The 14,328-nt window shown below is 33.8% G+C and overlaps 1 protein-coding gene across 1 annotated transcript in view; it reads left to right on the top strand.

Annotated features, from left to right (window-relative positions):
* LOC131068400 (immune-associated nucleotide-binding protein 1) overlaps positions 1–14,328 on the top strand; it is a 151,436-nt gene that overhangs the window by 100,755 nt on the left and 36,353 nt on the right. The window contains exon 4 of the mRNA XM_059217623.1: positions 1,848–2,122. Coding sequence (XP_059073606.1) covers positions 1,848–2,122 — 275 coding nt within the window. The remainder of the gene's footprint in view (positions 1–1,847; positions 2,123–14,328) is intronic.

Below are 14,328 nucleotides of genomic sequence, written 5' to 3' on the forward strand. Positions count from 1 at the left end.
CTAATCCTGCTTATGAGACTTTATCTTCTACTCATTCTAAAATCCCTTCTTCTAGGAATAAGGCTCTAATGAATTGCACTTATCCCTCTCCTAAGATTTCTTGTGTGTAAGAAAAGTATGACTTAGTAGCATATTCTTCTCCTATAAAATTATCTCTTTCTAAAGACTTTTTAATATTCATCATCTTATACATGTTTTTAATCTCACTTATAGTAGAGCATTTAACATGTCATATTCAAATACCTCATTCAATCTATCATGTCTTTAAATAACATTAATGGCCATTATGTTGCTCATCATTATGTGACATTGGTAGCTCATTTACTAGGGGCTCATTGTCATTCATGATGGTACAATTTCACGTGCAATCATACTTTTGGAAGAAAATAATAGCCTATTTCTATCTCATCTCTTCTCCCTATGTATGGGGGGCAAGAATAATTTCAAACATCTCTCCTTCTTGAGATTAAAATTTCCCCTTTGTGAAGTAGTGTCTTCTATAAGGATTTCTTAATGATTGCAGAGGTGTATTCATATTTGAATTCCTTCTCTCATATTGGAACAAGTATCCCTAATGGGGATTTTAAGTACATATCCTTAATTGGGACCTCCTCCTTGGTGTTGGAAGTCTTTGAACGTTCATAAATTTCTTTTCTTCATTGAGTAGTATATTTTATAATAAATCCTTCTATTTCGTGAATGTGCATGTCCTTGATTAGGATCTCTTGCCTTCTTTTAGAAGAGTGTTGCTATAAATAATCTCTCTTTGATGTCATTTCAATCCCCTGTTATCTTCCAATTTCCTTTTTGGAGTTGCATTTTTGGATTATATCTCTTGCATTTGTTTCCATTTAAATCTTTCATCTTGTGTTAGATAGCTCTCAAATCCTCACACTCTTTGTTGTGTTGGAATTGAGGTTTACCCATCTTTCTTAACAAATGATTCTCCATTAGTTTTTGATGTTGTATAAAATCTTCTTTTGAGCATTTGTCATCAATCTTATTTGACAATTCGATGTGGTAAACATGATACCCTGTTTCAACTCACTAAAATTAGTAAGTCGAAACAGGAGGGGCATATAGCTGCCTTGAAATTTTTATCACCTTCATTACTAAGCATTTAGGTGATTTTGTGATTTTATCTAACATGTGGTTTGATAGGGTGCAGTTCCTAACTGTGTACTATAGATACCACTTGGGGCTTCATCTGACAACTTTTATATATATCCTTTTTCATGAATGTTTACTTTTCTTTACTTTAGCTTCTGTATGCACGTAGAGTCATATGACCGCTAAAGTGGTGGATAAATGTAGCATCATAAATTGTACACCCTTGCTAGGGTGGTACAATTCTACGCTTAGTTTAGCACCCTCCTTAGTGTGTTTGCATCTTGCATTGTAATTTCCCTTTAAGCATTTAATTAATTAATTTAATTAAATCTAATCTTTTTATATCCATAATCTTTGTTTTATTCATTCTTATTTTTCAAAACGTAATGTGTAGTGTTAATAGATGGATTAAATGACACACACTAAGCTTTGATTTCTAGACTTAAAAGTGTTAAATACTTAAAATTGACTAACATTCTCTGAACTTAATATGTTACTTAATGTATGTGATTTAATATTGGCCATGACTTTGAACTTGTATTTTCTATAACCTGAAAAATATAAATTTTCAACTTCTTACATTTAGATTTAACAATTTAGATTATTGTATTTTGTGTTGTATATTATCAAACATCAAGTTGAAATATGTTAAATTAAACAATAGATTACTAAAGGCATTTGAAATTGACAGAATGGTTAAAGATTTATTTTTCTTTTATTTAAAAAAAATCATGCAGGCCTGTTTGATACAAATGTACCGAAAGAAGTTATTGATAAAGAAATTGTCAAGTGCATAAACCTTGCAAAGGACGGGATACATGGTGTTCTTTTTGTGCTCTCGCTTAAAAATCGATTTACTGCTGAAGAAGCAGAAGCTATGGATAACTTGGAAATGCTGTTTGGACCAACAATCGTAAACTATATGGTGATTATCTTTACCGGTGGTGACGAGCTGGAAAATAGCGATAGAACATTCGAAGACTGCATGGAAGAATTCCCAACAAATCTCAAGGTTAGATTTTGTCTTGTTTAAATGTCCTATTAAAATGGTTCTTATTCTCTATAATGCTTGCAGTCAAAAAAAATCTATATCCATGGTCCTCAGGTCTAGTTTTATGCTTCTTATATTCTACAATGTATATTTTGTACGTGCATTTCTAATATTCAATGTGGGGTAGTTGCAGTGAATGAATTCATCTAACAACAACTTTGTACTACTGATTGGTTAAATTTGGTTTTTCTAAAAGATAGGAAATTAGTAAGACCTAAATAGGAAATTCAGATTTGTACTACTGATTGGTTAAATTTGGTTTTTCTAAAAGATAGGAAATTAGTAAGACCTAGATAGGGCATTGATTAGCGACACATTTAGAAGAATTACTCGAGTTAAAGTACATGGGGAAAAATGAAGTTCAAATAAATGAGATTTGATTACTTGAATGGTTTAGATTGCTCTTTCCGAGAGATTGGTGATACAAAGCTAGATCACATAAATCTAGATGATTTTTGGCAGAGGATAGAAAACCCCAATCTTCACCCCATAATACAAAAATTGGATGATAGTGGTCTTTTGTAAGTTGCCACGTTCCCCATGTCTTGAGAGTGTTTTGATTTGGTGATGGCACATATAAATTGATATGACCCAAATATAAGAGAAATAAAGACTCAAAACGATCAAGTGTCAATAACTCTGGACCATGCCACCATTTAGAACTACTTTCAGCTCCCAGATAGAGTAGAGTATTCACATTAGGATTACATACTTTCCTAATGTCAATTCAATGAGAAGAAGAGGGTGTATAGAAATGAAATTGCCCAAAAGTGGTTTGATAGCCCTAGGAGGGAACAATCTAAGCTGGCCAAGAACATTCACAAGTCCCTCCTCAAGGGTGAGGTTGTAGAAATAACTATCTTGATGCATCCACTCAAGGGTGATGAAGAGGCATTGAACCTTGAAGAATGCATGTTCTTTATGTGTAAGTAATATGTCTAAGTGCATCCTATATAGATTGGGCTAGCATGATATAAGATCAATTGTGTATCTAGAGTATTGAGCTATAGGTTTTTGGTTGTAATAAGTATTTCTATATGACTTTGTATCTAGAGTAGGCCTTGGAGTGTACTTTAAATTAACCTAACTTAGAGTCTATTCAAGAGTATGATGATAATATCCAGATCTACAACTTCAATCAAAGCTTGCCATTGCAAAAAAGTTATGCGATTTTTAGGAGGGTCAATGATGTGTTGACAATGCACCTGGTCCATGAGATGCAAGGTCATCTTGAGAGAATGATTTCTCATAAAGTAGCAGAGTTGATAAAGGTAAATGGAGCTACTTTTTGGAGTTTCCCACTCTTACTTATATTAGACTTAGGGGCTTTGATAGTTTTTCTCAGAAGCTACCAAGTTATATAGATGATAAATTCATTATGATTGAGCTATGCTACTAGATTGTTAAAGAAAACAATAGGAGTAGTGAGATGAGAAATATAGGTATTCAATTTCCTATCAAGTTGTGAGTTTATAATTGTCAATCCCAATCTAACACTCTGAATATCATAAAAGTGATCAAATAGTACACAATAGAAACTTAAGATTTTATCATATTGCACTTTGATTCTAAAAGTTCTGTAAAAGATAACCTATATTTGGGTCCTTTATATGATCATGTTCCATAATTGGAAGACTATTGGATAGAAGGGATTGGTCAAGAATGACCATTCAACAAGTTATGGATTACCAAGTGTATCTAGACAATTTATGTGTTATGGATTATGAGTCTCATTTAGTCGACCCTATTTATATTTCTCATGTGAAATGATAACAATGGGATCCCGTATATTCAAATAAGCCAAAAGAAGGTAATATAGATAGAGGAACACTAGGGGTCATTAGGAGGACACATATGTGGGTGGTTAAGAAGAGGGAAAATAATCAAAATCCCTCCTCTAGAGTAAAGGAGAATCTCTCATAATAGATTGGCTCAACAGACCCCAATCCCACTCCTATAGTCTCGACCACCCAAACCTTGTCATTAGTGAATCCTGGAGAGGTTGGAGATGATGAACCTCCAAATAAGGATCAATAACCTAACAAGGTCTATGGATAAGGGTCAGTACCAGACACATGTACAAATGAGCTAAACAAAGGGCAATAATCTGAGAAGGAGCCTAAAGATGAAATAGGGAAAGGCTAGACATGAGCTAATAAAGGAAAGAGGCTAGCCATAAACATTGGGCAGAATTATATTTTAGTTGATACACAAAACTCCTCTCTCCTCTTCTCTATGCAAAATTTTTATAGGATGGCACCAATTAAGAGGACACTTTTCTTTAGTACTAATTCAATTCAAAGCACCATGAAGACTTTGTGTTCCCCATTGTGCTTAGAGACAATGTTGTTAAGAAAAAGAAAGATGGAGACCATTAGTTAGCCAGCTAGGGATTCTATTCCACAAATGCTGCAATTTACTCCCACTCCAAAGGCTAGGAAGATTAAAACTACTTCTCATTTTTTTTTTTAAATGATCAGTTACATCATCTCTTCTTTGAGAATGCATAACTTACTTCTCTAGTTGATCCTAGCTAGGTCATTGTTGCAGATTTTAGTCTTATGAGGATTGATCTAGGGCCTCCTAGTAGAGATGGTGACCATCATAGCTTCTAGGTCTTTGCAACTAGAGTTATGGAGAGTGTGCAAAAATATAAAATGGATAAGGAAGGCTTGAAGGCCTTAGTGCAACCATAGTGTCAAATCGTTTGAGATCATTACTGAATCTATTGCCATTGGAAGATGCTAGTTCCTCAAAGCCACCCTAGGGACCAAAGTCCAATGCAAATAAAGAGGTAATAGATAAATTACAAGTAGATAGAAATTTTTTCCATGTTGAAAACCAAAGTTTTTCCCTTCAAATTGACAATTTGAGTAATCATATAACGAATTGATTGTCACTAGGAATAACATTTATTCCAAGATATCTATTTCTAAAATGGAAGCAATCACTCATAAGGAGGAAAGGAAATTGTTGTAAGAGATTATGAATATAGGCCTTGATGTAGAAGAAAAGAAAGGAATTAAGGTTCTCGAAATACCTAGTTTGGAATGTGGATTCAAACCCTTGACTAGAAATATGAATGTCTACAAAAAATATTGTAGAATAGAGAAAATTGCTAACTGAGGCTAACAAAATGATCATCTAGCTAATATATGAATTTAAGGATATTGGGTAGTAGTTTAAAAAAAAAGATAACTTAGGTGTGGCATTAGTGGATGAGCTAACAATGGAGTTTCAAAACCATATTGACCCTAATACAGTTAGAGAAGATAAACATGATGAATTGGTACAAATTGATGCATCCCTCATATGCTACATAAATCATCACAAGTCATTTGTAGATAAGGTAGAAGAGATTAGAAGGAATAAATGTTACTAGGCATTGAGAAATAAGAACAATACTATCCCAGATGAAGGTGAACTTCCTAGTGCCTTTCAAGCATTAAAAAGTTACAAAGACTAGTCAAAACAACAACAACTCACATAGACAATGCAGTAACAACAAGTTACTCAACTAAAAGATTCTTAAACCACTCTAAGTGCTTTAGTTCAGCGCATTTGTCATCCTTACTCTTCCCCTTGTCATTTTTCTTATAAAGTTCACTACAAGTTTTGGTAGAAACTGAATTAGTTTTGAAAGATAAAAGAATCGTTTTTCCAAGAATTTAGAGGTAGTTATGTTTTCTAATTGTTTAAATATGGATCTAACAAAATTTTTAAGGGATTGTAATTTTTGGTCCCCATTGCCTTTTGAGGCTTGAGTGAGAGTCAATCAAATTTTATTTTTCATTATCATAGTATTCAAGATAGTAAATTTTTGAGTTTGAATGCCTTTCTTAATTTCTATTTTGTGAACCCTTGTTTTTTGGGACATTGATATCATAATGAAATAATTCTATTACTCTTTGTCAAAATTATTTTCTTGTGGGTTATCTAATGCACTTAGAAGTTAACATTAGTTTTATATTTTCTAAATCTTAATTGAATCATTCTCTATGCATCGATTATATATCTACTTGAAATAGGATTTTCTTTTTATGTTTAAATAAGTTCTTTATTGTTCATGTCTATGACATTGTGATAAGTAGATCTTAGTTCATTTCCTAATTTCTGGTCAAAAGCATACCCCCTGTTTAGTTTAATTTACAAGCATTCAAGTAGATCTTAAGAAGGGAGCTATGCCTTTATTAAAAATTTAGAGAGAAACTACTAACTAGGTTCATGTTAGTTTACCCACTTGTTGTGTTATTGTCTTAGACTCTTTGCAGGTATAGAATTGGATTAGAGATCCAAATTGTAGAGACTAATCTATTAACCAACAAATTTTTCGTGACTCTATTGGGGATCAAAATAGAATATATATTAAGTCTATTTAATATAATATTTAAAAATAGTCTTTCCACATGAGAGCGTGTTTCTTATTGTCCACTCTAGTATAGACTGGGTTCATACAAAACAAGAAGAGATTATCTCATAAGCAAATACTCCTGCCTAGAGACACAAAAGTACATGCAAGTTAATCTTGTGGTAAGTTTAGCAATTTGTAGTGGATTTTGAGAGGGTGGTTGAGAGTTTCCTTATTGTCCTCACTGAAATAGATCCATAAATGAACCAAAATTAGTAGAAATAAGAGATCCCTCATAAGTTTAACTTGATTTCCTCTTGCAAACCAAGAGGTTCACAAGGAGTGAGCATAGTAGAGGGTTGATTCATATTACCTTTGAAAATTTGAAGGAAACCAAATTTTCCCCCATTTTTCCTTTAAGAAGAGTCAAGAGTAGACCACCTCCTCCCATTAGGAAAGTTACACAATCTTCCACCTGTCAGGTGCTATTATTGCATTGTATTAAAATTTGTAGTTATGTAGTTCATTTTCAAATCATGGCCCTACCAATGCCATGGGAAGTTAAAATAGCCCCCCTTAATTTGGGAGAAAATTTAAATTATTTACCTAAATGCTCAAGAAAGAAATTTCCAAAATTTAGAGGATATGGAAAAAGTATCAATAAATGAACACCTTGTTGCTTTCTTCTTTGCATGTGGATCCTTAAGAGTGCAATATGAATACATTGCAATCAAACTATTTATTGAATCATTGGTTGAAGATGAAATAGAATGGTTTTATCAAATCCTTATGAGTTCCATAACTTTTGGGTTGTAATGAAAACTTAGTTTAAGGATAGTTTCAAGAGTGTGGAACACGAGCATTCTCTTTTGGCACAACTCACTTAGATCAAAAAGTTAATTCATGAACCTATGAGGAAGTTCATAATAATTTTAACAATATAGTAAATAAGATCCCACAAACCAAAAGGCCAACTATAAATAACCAAATATGTTTCTTCATCAATTCCATGCCACTAGACCTAAGCTTTCCGCTGAGGAATACTAGAATATCTAATCTCATAGAAACCAAAATTTTTGTTGTAGAGCTTGAAAATGATTTTAGCACTACTATAAAATTGAAGAAAACATTGAAAACTAGTATTCCTCATCCTACAACATCTTTAGATGCTATGATCTAGAGGCTGGTAAATGATATCATTGCACTAAAGAGATAGTTATTGAAGGCTATCCAATCTTTCACATAGCCTTATCAAGATCTAATGTTTTAAAGTTTCTCAAGGTTATATTTTTGCCTGCACACTAGCATGAAATATTGAGGAAAACACAAATTCTTTGTAGAAAGCCAGGGTGAAAAATCCTTAACTATCTTTGCCGCAAAAGATCATGAGAGCTTGTGAAGCAAGGTTGGGGAATTGTAAAGCAATGGCTATGTACAGCCACCAAAGAAGATGATGGAGGGATTGTGTTTGATGATTTAGGTTCAACGCCTTGAGCATATATTACCTCATTAAAAGAAATAAATGTGAATGCACAAACAATGTGCAAGCTGTTGGCAAAGTTCCTCAAGGGAATCATGGTTTTATGAGATCCATGGTTATAGAGAATGCACAATATGACTAGAGTGAAAAGACTTTGAAAATTTCAAGAAAAAGAAATGGATATGTTGGTAGCCATTGAAGCAATAGGGTAGGAAGTTTGTCAAAAGTTGAAAATAAAACATGAGGGAGCAAAGGCATGAAAGCAAAATTTCAGCAAAATACCTCACAGCTACTATCATCCCATGATACACTAAAATCTCAGTGAATACCAAATATGAATTTGACATAAATATTTTAGAAAGTTTCAAGCAGACGCATCTGGTGAGTGCAAAGCCAGTGACTGCAACCTTTTCAAGCATCGTCCTTGCTATTACTGACAAGGGAAGCTTAGACTTGGCACTCGAACTGTGAGGATGCCTTAAAATGATGCATCTCATGGAGGGAAATAATCGTAAGGAGCACAAAAAATGTAATTTTTGAAAAAGGCTTAGAATCGTTCACGAAATACAGTTTGCAGGTTTACTATCAGATGCCACGCCTCTTCCATAACCTTTCATACCCACACCACGGTGAGAGCTTTGTAATGGGTTTGGTCATCCATCGATAAAATATGAAGAGCTTTGTTGAATGCTTTAATCACAGTGGGTTTTATTATCATAACTACTAAATGTGGAAGCAAGGACTGGCACACGAATTAGTTTCTCATTATATTTTAAAGAGATATCATTGCACGAAATAGTAATGATTGCAGGTTATGCACAAAATGGGTTTGTTAATAATGCATTACAAACTTCAATGCATATGACAATGGCAAATGTAAAGCCGTTCTCCCAATTCATAAGCTCCTTTACCAACAACTTTTAAGGTATAAGATTGTCTACAATGTTCTAGAGAGATAGAGTTTTCTAGAAAATTTTCTAGAAATGAGAAATAGCTAGAAGTTGTTCAAGAAAAAGAAGTTTCTAGTTTTAGAATTCTCTAGAATTCTAGAAGCTTCTAAGCTCAGCTATAAATATGATGTTTTGGAATGCAATGCAATGCCATGTAAAGTAAAATACACAATGTATAGTGGTATATTTTATTGGAACATATACACAATGTGTTGTGGATGTATGTTGTTGGATTGAAGAAATAAAAGATGGATTGTTATATTTTAGTCATTTCTCTCTTACTAGTGCCCTACTTTGCCTTGTTTACTGTTGTTTTTTATAAAGATAAATAGGTTTTATAGGGACCTGAAACCCAAAGTATTATAGACCAAGGTCAACAACCAACCAGACAAAAAACTAAGCAAAAAAGGGGAAAAATCCCATACAGATGGAATGCCAAAAAAACAAAACCAATAGAGCCAAAAAAATAGGACAAAGCACTCAACTGAGAGAGTGCACCAATTCAGTATTCTTCTGAATAATCTTCTTGTTAATTTTCTCCAAATCCTCCATGTTGAATCTGGAGGTTCCCTGGTCCTGGCTCCAGCTCCTGGTTCTAGTGCAAGGACCTAAGTTAGTTGTCCCACCAAAAACACTTTGTCCACCCTCCGAAGCATTCTTTTTCTGCTTTTCTCCTAAGGGAAGATCATTGGAAATGGGTATGGATCTATAGTTGGCCATTATGGAATTGATCTTCTTCAAACCATAAGAACTATTGTGCATCTCCTCCTTACTAATTTCCACCAGATTGTTCAAGTTTTCCTTGATATCATTCACATACTCTTCTAGCTTGTTAATTGTGCACTCATGGAAGACCTTCATAGTTTCAACATCCTGAGATATCTTCTGGATCATGCTCATGATCTTTTCAGTTTTCCTAGGCCTAGGGGATTCCGTGAAAGTTTTAATTATTCTCTTAATCCCATCTTTCAGGGACACAATTTCCTTATCCACCCAGTTCCAGCAATTAACCCGACTTCTAGTGACCTCCAAAAATAAGTTTCCCGACACCTTCTCCTCCTTTTTCTCACCTTCATTCTCCTTATTCACAATCCCCTATTTTTCATTATCCAGATTGATTGGGATTTCCAACCTAATCTCGTGGTCCAGGTCTTTGGACCCACTTGATTTGGTTAATTTCATTTTATTTTTGGTGGGGGGCTCCATGTCTTGCATTTTCTTGCTACTAGATTTGAATTTACTTGTTGCCCACCTTGGAGGATTGGTTTTCCTGCTGCTGTTATTTCCTAGGGTCACCATAAGCTCCTATTCTTTCTTTGGTCTATACTCAGGTCCTCCATATCCTTGATTTCATGCCAATCCATGGCAATACCATTGTCATCCTCATCAGTCTCCGTGTTAGAAACAAACTCAAGATGAATTTTGCCATATCAGCCCAAAGAGAAATCATCTCTTTCCTATTGTAAGCACCATAAATAATTTTTAAAAACCTCTATCATTCCTTTTCCTTGTCATTAAAGGCAGTGATAGCCTCATCACCAACTTCCTGTCTGTATAGAATTTTATGCCTTTCATATCCAGACCAGTAATAGTGGCAACCTAGGTTTCATCAACTTGAAACTCCACACCGAAAGCAACCAGAAAACCCTTATTCCAACCTTTGACAAAGCTATTTGTAACCATGGCATAATGACCATGCAGTTTGTCCAAAAAGGGCACCATCCTGTCATCATAAATTTCCTCCCAAACCTCCTTATTCTTCTGCCACTTATCGTAGGTCGGGGGTTCAAACCTATTTTTTTCACCTCCCATTTTGTAGCTCGAGCAATTCAGACAACAATACTCTAGAAGCAAAACCAGGAGGAAACAAAACCAAAAATAGGGTAGATTGAAAGTTCTGGAACTTCTCAAAGTGGTAATAATTTTAAATACCACCCCAACGGCTCCCATCCGATCATAATCTTTCATCATTAAATTCATTGGAAAGGCTGAAGATCTTAATATCATTTCTTGCCAGGTCACATAGAGTTTTCGGGAAAGTTTCCCTTCCTCTCCACCATTTAACTGCCACATAATCAACAACCAAGTTGGCCACATGATCCGCTGGTTTATTTCCTTCCTGAAAAATGTGCTAAATTTTGAATTCCTGTAGGCTGACAATCATTTCAAGGCAATCCTTGATTAAGTTTGAAATAGTCCAACTAGGCTCTATACTTTCCTTAATGCATTTGACAATGTTAAGCGAGTCACTTTCTAGCTAGACCCGTCTGAACCCTTCCTTGCTTGCCATTTGTTATCCTGTGTAGGCAACAATGGCCTCCACAAAATGGTTAGTCTGACCTTGTTTACTGTTGTTATTTTGGTTTATAACTATATTTTGGGGCTTGTTTTTACATGGTATCGGACCTAGAGTTGATTTAGAATTTATTTAATAGGGTTGAAGTATTGTTGAATTGATATTTTTTTTAAAGATAATTTTTTCTATTAACATGGGCTTTTCAAATGAAGTTTTGCCTATCTTTGGTGGAAGTGGTTTTGCAGATTCAAAGATTGTAGTCAAGAATGCTTTAAAAAAATAAAACTTTGTGGAGGAAAGTACACAAAGAAATTGGAGAACCTCAATCTATAAAAGAAAAGGAGCTTTAAAAGTGCAAGTTGGACCAAGCTAGAGGTATCATAGAAAAGCTATAGAAGTGCAAGTTGGAGCAAGATAGAGGTATCATTGGCAATGATGATGAAGAAGAATACATTTCAGCTAGACAAAAAACATGGAGTGTTGAAAAAATCCATAGTCAAGGCCCTAAGAACCAAGGACTGGTAGCATTCTTATGGACAAAATATTGCAAGTTTATGATTCAAACTCATATGAAGAAGCTAGAGGGAAGAAAGACTGGAAGCAAGCTAGATGAAAGAGGAATGCTTGGTATGCTAGAGGAAGCAATCTAGAGGAATGTTTGGTATGCTAGAGTTGAACATTAAGGGGGATTATGTTATAATGTTCCCCTCTTCTTGTTATCTCCTTTGTATCTTCTTTGTAATATTCTAGCCAATCTTAAGGGGGGATGTTAAGCTATAACATTTACTAGAATGTTCTAGAGAGATGGAGTTTTCTAGAAATGAGAAATAGCTAGAAGTTGTCCAAGAAAAAGAAGTTTCTAGTTTTATAATTCTCTATAATTCTAGAAGCTTCTAAGCTCAACTATAAATATGAAGTTGTGCAATGCAATGCAATGTAAAGTAACACACAAAATGTATTGTGGTGTATTTTATTGGAACATACACACAATATGTTGTGGATGTATGTTGTTGGATCAAATAAATAAAAGCTAAATTGTTATATTTCAGTCATTTCTCTCTTACTAGTGCCCTGTTTTGCCTTGTTTACTGTTGTTATTTTAGTTTATAACTATATTTTGGGGCCTATTTTAGAAATTCCTTGCTTTTGCCACCATAGGAAATATGAAATAATGTAGCAACTTCTATCAAGGAATGAATGATAGAGAAGTTTTCTCAAATATTCTAATTGCAACACCTAAGCTAACAAAAATGAATGCAAAATATGAAATTACAGGCAGAGCATCTGAGATGTTTAGTTTTAGGCTTCATGAAAGTGTGGTCTCACGACATAGGGGTTCCTTAAGAGTGAAGAGAGAGGATTATTTCACAAAAAGCATTGAGATGGAAAGGGAAGGTGTTGTCTTATAGATCAATGCTTATGAGATAAATAGTTTTCATTAGATAAATTTGGGTGAAGTAAATCTTTATTATTGATGAAAGCAGGTGTTATAGAGAAGTATAGCATGTAATTACAAAGGTAATTAATCCACTCAAAGGTGAAGAGGGGAAACTCTATTTCAAAGGAAAAGAAAAATGAGGTGAGAATGTTTTCACTCGGGAAGTTTGTGTTATTGTTCAAGAAGATAAAGTGAAACACTCAAGTGCAATATTATTGTGTAAAAGTTGGAACATCATAAAAGTGTAACAATTTTCTAGATGAAAATTGTTTTCAAAGGAGGGGAATATTCAAAGATTACTGGAGGTGACATGTTTCAATAATAGTTGAACATATTTTCCCTTGTTTGAAGATGTCTTTTAAATGGAGTTACACTTCAAGGTTAAATGCGACATGTTGGTGAAACATTGTGATTACTTTTTACCCAAATGAAGTTGAGCCTTTTTCATGGGTAATAGAAAAGGAATTATTATTATTCATCGGGGTGATTTGAAATAATGTTCATCATTTATGACAATGAAAAGTGTAATTTGGAGTTAAACATTTTCACATAGAGGTGAAAACCATTTTCACTAGCAGCAGAACATAAAGAAATAGAATAATAAATTTATCACTTGGGTGGAGATAGGTAAGAATATACTATAGGGGTGATAAAATATTTTCACTGGGTGAATGTTTTTACTAAAAGTGAAATATTGTCATATGTGTAGAGTTTTCTAATGTTGCTGAAATATTTATGTGAGTGATTATTTTCACATGGGCAATGAGTAAGGATTCCTCTTACGGGAAAGACGTAAAAAAATATTTTTCAATTAAGCCAAAGGAGAGAAAAGGTGCATATCTGATTTTTAAAATGCAGGAGTGTTGTAGAGAGAGGAAATAGCGTATGAGGTGACTTGGCAAATCATATTCGAAGGGAAACATGACAAACTTGGATCAAATCTGGAAGCTTCTTATCTTTCTATTAATTTTAATTTCTTCTTCCTTTTGAGGATTCTGAAATTTTTCATATTCGAAGCATGTAAATAGAATAGTTTTAAATTCTAAGTTGTAGGTTAAGTGTTGATCCGGTAGTTTGGTTTTATGAGAAAATGTATCAGTGTCTGGAATTTTAATGTTATTGTCATGAAATTGTCTCCAATTTTGGATACTTCTAGTTATATGAATTGAATACTTTTAGGAGGTTTTGATTCATATCTATAGTTCTTCTTTAAATTTATTATTTTCTCAATGGTCTCTTTCAACGAATGGGTTAAATATCTCTATGCAAACATTTGTAACCTCATGTTTTGTATTCAAATACATACAATTTTCAGAATATCAAGGGGTATTTGAGAATTGTCTTCACAGTGTTTTATGTGGCAGTAATGTTTATTCATAGGTTTCTTGTAAGGGATGAATTAAAAAATTTGAGTAAATGTTTGTGGTTTTGGGTGCACAAATTGGATTTATAAGAAGAATTTAAATGATAGGATAAGTGAATTTGTTAATACAAGGCATTAACATCTAAAATGCATTGATTGAGTTTCATTTGTTCACGTTAGTTTTACTATGGTTTCATGTTTGACTTTGTGACTTTGGATGAGGCACTAGTCTAATGAGGACTTGGTATATTTCAAGAAACAAATCAAATTATCAAATCCTTCTATATCCTCT

Source organism: Cryptomeria japonica, chromosome 3, assembly GCF_030272615.1.
Source record: "Cryptomeria japonica chromosome 3, Sugi_1.0, whole genome shotgun sequence".
Taxonomy (NCBI): domain Eukaryota; kingdom Viridiplantae; phylum Streptophyta; class Pinopsida; order Cupressales; family Cupressaceae; genus Cryptomeria; species Cryptomeria japonica.